At 34.7% G+C, this 11,225-nt stretch overlaps 1 protein-coding gene across 1 annotated transcript; it reads right to left on the bottom strand.

Annotated features, from left to right (window-relative positions):
* Positions 1-2,302: 2,302 nt before the first annotated feature.
* Positions 2,303-9,811, bottom strand: LOC141652047 (protein SAR DEFICIENT 1). Its single transcript, XM_074459703.1, has 7 exons — positions 9,561-9,811; positions 9,372-9,447; positions 5,981-6,536; positions 3,389-3,549; positions 3,063-3,257; positions 2,840-2,936; positions 2,303-2,642 (listed from the first exon to the last, which is right to left on the bottom strand). Exons 1-7 carry the CDS (start codon positions 9,656-9,658, stop codon positions 2,488-2,490), a joined length of 1,338 nt encoding a protein of 445 aa, XP_074315804.1. The 5' UTR covers positions 9,659-9,811; the 3' UTR covers positions 2,303-2,487.
* Positions 9,812-11,225: the final 1,414 nt, after the last annotated feature.

Here is an 11,225-nt window from a genome sequence, read left to right as displayed (position 1 = left end):
TCTCGTGGTGTGAGGCGGCTGTCGTGGGTGTGAGGCGGTTGTCGTGGTGTGAGGCGGCTGTCGTGGGTGTGAGGCGGCTGTTGTGGGTTTCGGATCTGGAAAAAACAGGGAGAAAGAAAAAGGAGACGGCGGTGGCGGCTCGTGGGTGTGAGGCGGCTGTTGTCGGTGGTGGTAGATCTGAAAGGAGATGTGTTGTTGGTGGTGGTGGTTGTTGATGGCGGTGTTGGAGGAGCCGAGAAGGGTGGCTGGTGGTGGTGGGGAAGAGAGGAGAGGAGAGGTGGCGGTGGGAGAAGGTGAATATTGGGTTTTTTTTGAATTTTGGGGTTCTGAATTATTTGGAGGCAGTGGGAATTTTTTTATTTTTTGGGATTTTGAATTATTTGGGTTTTTTAGAGAGGGGAGAGTAATGATATTTGTGAGATGAGAGAGAAGTGGATGGGGAAAAATTGATATATATATTGAATTAGTTTTTAATTATGTGGATTAGTGAGGTAGAGAGAGAGAGTGTGTGTTAAATTAGCATTAATCTCTCCTTTTAGCATTAATCCCCCCTTTTTTCCTTTCAATCTCAACCCTTCATCCCATCTTTTCAATGGTCCTAAGGAGGACTTAGGGACTCAATGAAAAAAGGTGGACTCACTTGATCCTTCTTCTATATATATATATATATATATATATATATATATATATATATATATATATATATATATATACTCAGATTCCAACAAAAAAAAAAAAAAAGAATGATGATAATGTTTGTCTGATGGCTTATATGGTTCCAGTGAATTGTATACATTTTTCGAAAGCAAGATGATAAAGTTTGTGTGTGTGTCATGAGCTTTGAGCTTAGTCCATGGGTATTTCATTATGTTCTCGCGGTTCGTTCAAGAGATTATTCACTTGGGCTTTCACAAGGGTAACTTCTTTACTTTGATTATTTCCACAAGGTCACAACTCACAACACTCACAAGAATAGCTTCTTTAACTTTCACTTCTTTCTGGCAGCTGTAAAGAAAGTTTCTTTACAGCTGCCAAAAAAAAAAAAAAAAAAAAAAACTTTCACTTCTTTCTTATCATTTTTGAAGTGTTTTCGACTTGTGTCATTGAGAATTTGAGGGTATCGTTTAGCAAGGAGCACTCTTTTTGCCCTTTGTTGCAAAGTCCCCCTATTTTCAGGCCTAGACCGTCCAACACCTCCTTGTTGCAAAGAGTGATATATTAACATGGTTGTATAGAATATCGAGGACGTAATTGCGTAAGGCTAAGATTGATTATTGGTAGTCTTGAGACAAGATTCGCTCAAGACTACCAATAATTTACCCTAATCTTGACAAAGTTTTAAGTTGAGTTTTGCAAATTTAAGAATCAACTTATCACTTTGTGTGAGTTTTGACCCCACTTTGAAGGAAAATATCCAATGAGTGAATCACACGTATCATTATCCCACCATCTACTCACGGGTTACTGGTTCTAATCGAAATCTAAGGCACCCTCGTTGAGTTTTCAGTTCTCACTAGTCGCTTTCGTGTTAAATCCAATTTGGTTAGAGTAGTCAATAGAGGGTAAATGAATTCCAAATCTAATTAACTTCCATTGATGGTCAAGGGTCATAGAAACAATTAAATCCATTAGAACGTAAGCAGGATAAACCCGCTAACTAACATCAGCTAGTTACTTAATAACTTGTTGATAATGAATCTAATGCGTGAACTAGGCATATCACGGAACAATTAATCGTCCCCTAGAAAGGAGACTACTCACTAATTAATACTTTTAGATTCTACAACACATAACCAACACAAACATGATGCTAATTACTCTAATTAGTGTAGTAATAATCAGAAGGTTTATAGCTCTTGACAATGACATACTTCTTCCCATCCAAACCAAAGGTAACACTTGCTTTTTGGCACTATTCATGGTCGTAGAGAATCTTTGATATTATTTTTAATCTATAAGACAAAATATAGTCATGTGAGATCTTTTTTGATTTATCATCATGAATGCTATAAGAATATCAAATTTTTTATAATTTTTAATAATGTGTAACTAAAGGTATTCACGTTGCAAAACGTGTCTCGATAAGTGTGATAAAGCAACTGTTACCTTTGGTTTGGATGTGAGGGGTATATAATACCCACAGAGTTTTACATTATACACGTGAAAAATGAAATGAACTAGTTAAGGTGGAAACTTAATCAGCAAACAAAGGGCTGAACATTCTTCACAAATTAATTACGGAGTACAATATTCCTAGCGCTAACAACACAATAACTTTGTACTTGAAACCATACAAATGGGAAAAAAGAGTTGTTGAAGGCGTATATACAACATCACAATTTCTCAATTAAGACCGTCTTAAATGAAAACAACTTTCACACCCAATTAAAAAAAGGTAAAAATAAAAAAAATGTTGTGAGAGGTTTTAAGTTAAAACGGTCTTAGACAAAACCAACGGTTGCAACACATTAAGCATTGTTGAGACTCCTAGTTGAATATGTGATCCGATGTTTCCCAATCTCCAAAACCTATTTCATCATTTTGGTTAATAGCTTGAGTATTACTATCAACTTCAATAATTCCACCAAAGACGACCTCGTATTGCATCAAATCCGAATTGTTGCATTCAGCCATCGCAATTGCTGCATATAATGTACGTTATTATGCAAATTAGTACTCGTATAGTCGTAGTACTACATATGTAATTCCATATCATACAATCATAATTAGTGTATACGACCTCAATTCCAAACCTAATTATTACTCTGTCCGTCCTAATCATTGAATAATAAATACGAGTATATATATAAATGAACGGGAGAAAGGGAGTAATACATACCTTGAGCTTGTTGCAATATCGTATCAACGGGCCTCTCCACCACCTCTAAGGAATTCCAATTTTCATAAGCGTTTTTCACCAATTGATCAACTTCACCCTGAACATAGCCACATTATAGGAATGTTAATGTATGATACGGAATTTCTACGTTAAGATTCAACATTCGTCACAAGCCTGTAATAGTCACAAACAAAACTTGGGAACTACAGAATGTGTCATGTACCTTAAGGCAGGCAGTTATATCTTGAGAATGTTGGGCATCACTTTTGACACTGACAGTCTGACATATAGCATCCAAAATCAACGTAAAGTTACTTCCACGGGTGATATATAGCTTGTTGCCTATTTCGCACGTCTTTGCATGTTTCAATATAGTGTCCCACATTCTCTCTGTTATTCCAGTCCTCTCACCTATTATCTGCACCAAATCAATTTGTAAATGCTTATTATACGTAATTCTAGTACAGATAACAGCAAATTATTTGAAAAGATAATACGGAGTATATAGGAGTAATTTCTTATGGATTTAATTAAAGATAATTTCATTACCAATTTCAGCTTCTGTGGGTCGACGACCGACAATTTTAAGAAATCTTGAACAGTAAAAATGCCTGCATTTCTAAGTCTTTTGTGGAATGTCCCATCTTTTCCGATCTTCTCCAATCGCCAAACATCGTCATTCAGCTTCGGTGGATAATGTTTTTGGTACGCTGCATTGTTACGAACGTAGGAGTAACGTTCATCAGAGTCGTCAACACATATACTCCGTAATACTCAATAGTCAATAGGAAGAAACTCTTAGGAAAATAGGTGGAACTAGACCTGTACTCGGGCCGGGCTAGGGCCGGGCCGGGCTGGCCAGGGGCGGGCCGGGCTCTCCTGGTCAAACCCGGGCCAGGCCAGGGGGAAGGGACGGGCTTGACCGGGCCGGGCCGGGCTGTGATATGCTTGACCCGGGCCAGGACCAGGGCGGGCTAAGGTCGGGCCGGGCTGGCGGGCCTTACCATTTTATTTTTTTTATTTTTTATTTTTTCTAAATTGGCGGGCCAAGGCCGGGCAGGAATTTCGGACCGGGCCAGCCGGGGTTAACGGCGAAAAGGCGGGCGGGCAGTTCGAGCCAGTTGCATAAAATAGCGGGCTAGGCGGGCGGTCCGTCTTGGCCGAGATCGGCCGTCTTGATGGCTTGACTCTAGGTGGAACCGACTTGATCCACCTTCTCACATACTTCCTCCAATCCAATCCAAACTACCCATTTATTTTTTAAAGTCAACCTTGTTAAATATTGACGTCGATTATATTTAGTCAAAATTTTAAAATTTATACATAAAATTTACATATTTAAATTTGCTATAAAAAAAGGTTTCGGAAAATTATAATTTCGACATAAAAAACTAATATATAAATGGAGAAAAACGTGGTCAAAGTGTCGTCTCGTAAACCGTAAAAAGTCAAATAGGCAATTTGGATTGTACTGGAGGGAGTATAAAATATGGACACCCTCTCACATATAAAATATGGACCCTACATATTTCTCTTTGCAATAAGTTTTGCTTCATATAGTTGAACCAAGACAGAGTAAATATCATCATTTTTTTAATAGAATTTAATCATTTAATGACAAAATGTTATAACTAAAAGAGTAAATTATCAATTACACCCACGCTTAATCCACATTTTTAAACTAACTCCCACGTCAAATTTTTTTAATAATTTACCCCCAAATTATTTGTTCAGGTTACATTTTGCACCCTTTACCATTTTCAGGCCAATTTTCCGTCAAAATTCAAACTTTTTGTTTAAATATGACGATTTTGCCCTTATTCTTTTACTAAGTAGGCTGTTGACTTGTTTCCCCTCTTTCCCATCTCTTTCATTCTCTTATCTGTGTATGCATACTCCGTCTAAAACCCCGACGTCAACAAACCCGGCAAGTGGCCACGCCCCACTACTCCCAGCCACAGGCCCAACCGCAGCAAGCTGACACGACGCAGTTCGACCATTCAGACCGTACCACTTCCTATGTCCCTTCAAAATATTGTTGTATCGCATGTCAAAAGTCGGGTCATAGTCGAAAGTTTTGTTATCAAGTCACTGACAAATTTTCCGAGTGGTGGGGAGATCGCCCTCGCAATCGTATTTATCTTAACCCCAATGATACGGATTCAAGCAAACCCGTCTTTGTTCCGGATGAGCGTGGTAAGGCTCAGTCCACGAAACAAGTATCTGCATCTTCACCGAAAGTGAATATGGCGTCTGCCCAAGGAAGTAAGCAGGTCAGCAGGCCTCTTCTTGACCCAATTAAGTGGTAATATTTCTACTTTAGATATCGTCCTTTACGACTCCTTCAACACCTTCTTCGCTCCAGACCGCATTTCGATCCGCAACAATCATGATTAATCGTTCTTTAGTGAATGGTTCAATTAGAATTTCGATTGGTTCTTTATCTTCATCAATTGCTTGATTATGACGGAGATTTGGGGAAAATTTTTGGTGGAATTTTTTTTGGGAAAATTAGATGAAGAACCCCATAAAATGAGGTGGAAAGAAGAGAAAAAGAAAGCAAGAAGCAAGACGTTTGGAAATGATGGATCAATTGTTTGTATACAAAGTTGTATAGAGAAAGAGAAAGCAAGACGCGGGGGCAAAATTGTCAATTCTTCATTTCTTTTGCCGGAAAATGGTAAAGGGTGCAAAATGTAACCTGAGCAAATAATTTGGGGGTAAATTATTAAAAAAAATTGACGTGGGAGTTAATTTAAAAATGAGGATTAAGCGTGGGTGTAATTGATAATTTACTCTAACTAAAATTATCACTTTGGTAACATTTTATAAGAAAATAGTACTCTCTCTACACACCTATTTTCACCTCATTTGCTTTTGGAAGGTCAAAGTTTTCACACTTATTTTCATGACATCTCTCACGAAAAAAAATCAACATAAGTGCCGTCTTGGAGACCGCAATAAAGCAAATGGGGTAAAAATAGGTGTGTAGAGGCCGGGAGTAACATTTTATTGTAAAATGACTACATTTGACTGTCTTTCCCGTCTGAAATAAGAATTTGCGCTCTTTGGGTATGTGAGACGGTGGTACTAACCCTCTTCCCATTAACAGAAAATAAAAACTGAAAAAGATGGACTTACATACGCCACGATGATCCTTAACAACGAAAGCATCAGTAACAGCTTCAAGAATTCTAACACCATTACAACTCTCCACAACAACTCTAGCACCAACTTTAAATTTCCTGCTCCGTATCCAACTCGAATTATCCGTAAACTCCACGTCACCAACACTTAAATAACTCGTATTCTTCATACTATAATTAACCTCTTTACTCAACAGCAGCGGACGTCTCCCATTCCTCTCTCTGACAACCTTCTTGTTAAACTCAGCCGGGGTCCATGTATCGCGGTCTATGGGAGACGGAAAGTCGCCCTCAATGGCTACAAGCTCGATTTTGATAGGATAAGGTAGGGTTTTAGGGGTGATTTGGTCGCCTATTTTTTCGACTAGCATGAGTTGTAGTTGTTGTCCGTTATTGTCTAAGATTGTGTTGCATGTGAAAATCATGGGTAAAGTTGTGTTGGTGAATATTAGTCGCAAGCTTGCTGGCTCTCGAGCTTGGATCCTTAGGGATGGTGACCTTGTTATTGTTCGCATACTTCTTTGTATGCCACGTTCTACTTCTTCGTTCACCTACGAAAAAAAAAAAATATCTACGCGTTTTAGATATGGTAATCCATCAGCTCGGTCGTTTGTTTAACTTTAACTTTGACAATACTAGGTTTGGTGTCCGGCTTCGCCCGGGCTACCTCTATTTATCGTTAAATTTTATTTTCAATGAAATAAACTATGTTGGAGTTGTCTAACCCACACGTTTACTATTTGTAATATATTTTTCTACGGCATATCTTGTAATTATGATGAAATGTAAAATTTATTTTCAAATTATGAGACACGTTCACTACCCCGCTATTAATATTATTACTTTCACGACATTCTTTCTTAATATTATTACGTTCACTACTCTCGTGGTTACTATTGTTTCTTTTACTAATTCCTCTATTTTTTTCTGTTAAATTCATTATTCCCGTTAATTTTAGCCGGCCTATATTTAAATAAATAAACTATTTCCTTGAGTCGATTGGTTATTTAATTGTTCATACTTTTTCTCATTGTTACCACTGTTACTTTCACTACATTCGTAGTTACTTTCACTACTCTCACTATCATTATTATAACTCTCACTACTCCCACATTAATACCGCTAATTTTATTAATCTCGTTGCTGCTACTATTACTTTTACTACATTTAATTTAATGTATAATTCTATGATGATACTAATTAATTTCATAAGTGGGGCATGTTAATTTTAAGGAAAATCACTATATTCTTGTGTTCTCTAAATTTAATTACTTTAATTTAATGTAATTTCCATAAATATTCTTTATCAAGACATCTTTATATTATACTTTTAACCAAAACTATATAATATTTACATTAAGGTCCCTTTATCAGGTCCATCACACGGTGCTATCGATTTAAACTATATAGTATAATTAATTTGTATAGATTTCTTTAATTACATTGAAGTCCCTTGGTTTCTGAAATTAATATATAGTATTGATTAACCAAAAAGAGATCAAAGGACAAATTCTAACTAGTGCTATTTAATTTGATACAAATAGACCAAATCACATTAATGATTAATCTACGCGTTAAATAAAATTATCAGCATATAAAGACAAAATAAATAAATAAAACGCGGTAATATAAAATAGGTGAGCAAAAGAACAACATCGATAAAGGACAAAATACTCGTATTAACATTGACACGTACGTTGACATACTCTTCACCTTGTGGTAGAAAGACTTGTTTGTTTTGTTTGTCATAGGTCCATTATATTAGGTCGTAGACAATTAAGTAAGATGGTGCACTTAATTAATTAAATTAGTACAGAAAAATTTAGATTAATAATGTTAAATTTAGTTTAATTTTAATATTTTTATGCAATACCACCGGGAATACTTTTTCAGTATTGTAACGATTAATTTCATTTATTTTTAGTGAAATCGTAACATTATATATAAAAATTAGAAAACATACAATATGATATTCAATTACTCATTTAAACTTATGGCGACCGAGTTTCACGCAAGAGAGATTCAACCATATTGTCGGAGTCTTTTGCATTTTATGAGACTAAAATATGTTATTGAAAAATAGTACTAAATATTTTGACTACAAAAAGAATATTTCAACATCAAGAAAAATAGAAGTATGTGTAGGTGGCAATTTGTTTAGACGCAAAATAGCGTTTATGTGTTCAACTTTAACTCTTCGAGTCCGATTCAACTTGATTTGGATGCATGCGATCTAACTTTTCTTTGTGGAAAGTGTTAATGCGTGTTACGGAAATATATAATTGTGTATAATATGGTAGTCGTATAATATGGTAATTGTGTCTTAGTAAATATTTGGTTTCCTAAATCGGTGTTAGGGTTGTGACGGTTGTATCAGTATATATGTATTGTGTGCACATCATAATACACAATTACCATATTATACACAATTATATAATTCCGTAACAAGGTGCCATCAAGTAGTATTGAACCTTAGTCAAGAACAAAGATTAATAAATAGAGTAACTAAAATGAATATGTAATGTAATGAAGAGGTTAAGTCTCACTCAAAATCGCAACAATTAATTTAACAATATTTGAATCTAAATTGAATTACTACACATACTCGATCGTATATTGATTACCAAGTTTACTACGGAGTATATATACTGTAACTCCTAATCACTGGTCAAGTTTGTATGATTAGGGCTTCAAAATTAATTCCATAGATCACATAAACCGTCTAAAAAGAAGCCTCATATCTAATTGCTTAACAGTGATAAATTAAATGCTAAACCTCATATATAGATTAGTATTCACAAAAAAAACGTATGTTAACTAAATGTTTCAATTTGAAAACAAAAAGGTAGGCGTAGAGCCCTAGATATATATAAATACGTGTTTTTTTCCTTCTCTTTTACGTCTTCATAAATGTTGTATATTCTTTCAGCATAAATAACGATATACCTCAAGTGGTATAATAACACCGTGTCACCGTACAACCAATATGTATCTAACTGAGCTTATCTGTAATTTTTCTGAGTTTTCTTAATTTTTTTTTTAAATATTTAAGTGGGTGTGGAGAAATTTTATTGTAGCTCAAATTATTTAAACCGAAAACTTTATTATAATACTCCGATTCTACAACCCTAGTTGTCCTATAACTGGTTGTATAGTTTCTATTAACTGTTTTCTCTCTCGCAAAAAAAAATAAAAAATAAAAAAAATCCAAGAACGGATATTTGTAATAAAAGTTACTCCGTATTTGTATCAAAATAAAAGATACTCCATATTTCATAAATACAGGTTTTAAATTTAAATATTAGTACAAGAAGAAGCAAGTAACTAGTTAAGTTTAACAGGAATTGCACAAAAAAAGTTGAGACTTAAATAAGTAAAACTTATACCACTCGTCTTATCAATGGTTCCAAGGAATCGCATAGGCCTTGAAACGATCTCACAAGCATCACTTCTCCTATCACACTGCAAATTTACAAAATAAAAAATAAAATTATACACACACATAAAAATGCTAAAGACAATCATTATTTTCATTCAAATGAATAATAAACAAATAACTGAGACGGAAAACATACGATGCAAAAGAGGGTATTGATCTCGGCCGTTTCCCTCTGAGTTGATGATCATCATCATTTTCAGCGGAAGAAGAAGCAATCCTCTTTGCAGCCGCCATTTTAGTTGTGTAAGAAGAGAGTAGTGTATTTTTGGTAGTTATTAAGATTCTATTGGTTACAAACACAAATGGAATAATACTTCAGTTGGTAGGTAAGATTTCTTGTTATAGAAAGAGAAGGTAGTAATTAATTAAAGTGATAATAAAGAATATAATGATCAATAATGTACATTCTGTGAAGTTATATAAAGGATTGGTAATGTATTGAAAGTCAGTCAACTAGTTTTTAATATTAAATAAAATGGAAAATTCAAAAGAAATGAAGCTTCGAGGAACACAGTTGGAATGATCCAGGTAATGTGCTTGGATTGCAAGGTAGTGATAATGCAACGACTTAGGGCTAAGTCATTATGCAAATTTATATAATCACTCTTGTTTTGTTAACCGCGTTATAATTTCTAACTCCGCTACGTGTACTCTCATAGGGCAATACCACAGAAAATAAAATCACGTTTGGTAGGTAACCAGTCTTATTCCGATTATAGCAAGTCTCCGTTAAGACGATATTAACATAAGTAAGACGAGAAAATGTAAATATTTTATCATAAAAAGTAACCATTTAGTAATAAACTAGGTTAGACCCGTGCATTAAATGCACATCTTATAGAGTTATTTTTATTTCTACTAAGTTACGGAGTATATAATAGTGATATCTCATTAGTTGTTCATTTTTCTCGTCAATGCATTTTGCTTTGAAAAATAAAAAGTTAAAACTGAAAATTAATTAAGAGAATTTAGTAGCATGTTTGAAATGTATTTTTGAAAAAATATTTTTTATGCCGCAAAACTAACAATTTATAAATTTTCTCAATTTTTTGCCTCAAAAGTAATTAAAATGGTTATAATTTTGTATTTTACCTAGTATGAGTCAAATTATTCTCAAATAATATTTAGTAATTCATAATTTGATACAATTTTTTTTAATATTTAAATTAAAAGATTATAGATTAGAGTTAGTCAAAAAAATATAATTTGATAAGAACATGAATTTTAATGAAAAGATAATAATTTAATGAAATAAATTATTATAACTATTAGGTTCCTTACTTAGTTAAATAATAATTTAATGAAATAAATTATTATAACTATTAGGTTCCTTACTTAGTTAATGTATACATAATTGTTATTAGCTACCTTATTTAGAAAGATGCTTTTTAGAGGGAAAATTTGTGAAGATGCCTATTCATTTAGTAAATAGAGGATGTTATAGCTAAAATTATCTCGTTTTGCCTGTCTTAATTTCAAACAAAAAAGTCATCTGAAATGAGAATTTACCTTCCTGATGGGGCATATTCTGCACCGCTGACCAAGTCAACATATTGAGCAAGGTCAAAGATATCCACAGCAAGTCAACGACTTAGACAGCCTAGCCGTCTGACCCATCGGCTTGTCACTGGTCTCGGCATGGCAACCGGCCCGGTAGGGGCACATATCCGCGTACTCATATCCAAGGACCCTCGGCCGGCCTGCCATAGGTCTATCGGCCGAGGGTAGAACGGTCTTTCCACCTGCTAGCCACTTGGCCACTTGGCCACTACGTGACAAAAGGTGAAAGTCTATAAATACT

This window comes from Silene latifolia, chromosome 4 (genome assembly GCF_048544455.1).
Source record: "Silene latifolia isolate original U9 population chromosome 4, ASM4854445v1, whole genome shotgun sequence".
Lineage (NCBI taxonomy): Eukaryota > Viridiplantae > Streptophyta > Magnoliopsida > Caryophyllales > Caryophyllaceae > Silene > Silene latifolia.
This window is presented reverse-complemented; position numbering and strand designations above follow the sequence as displayed.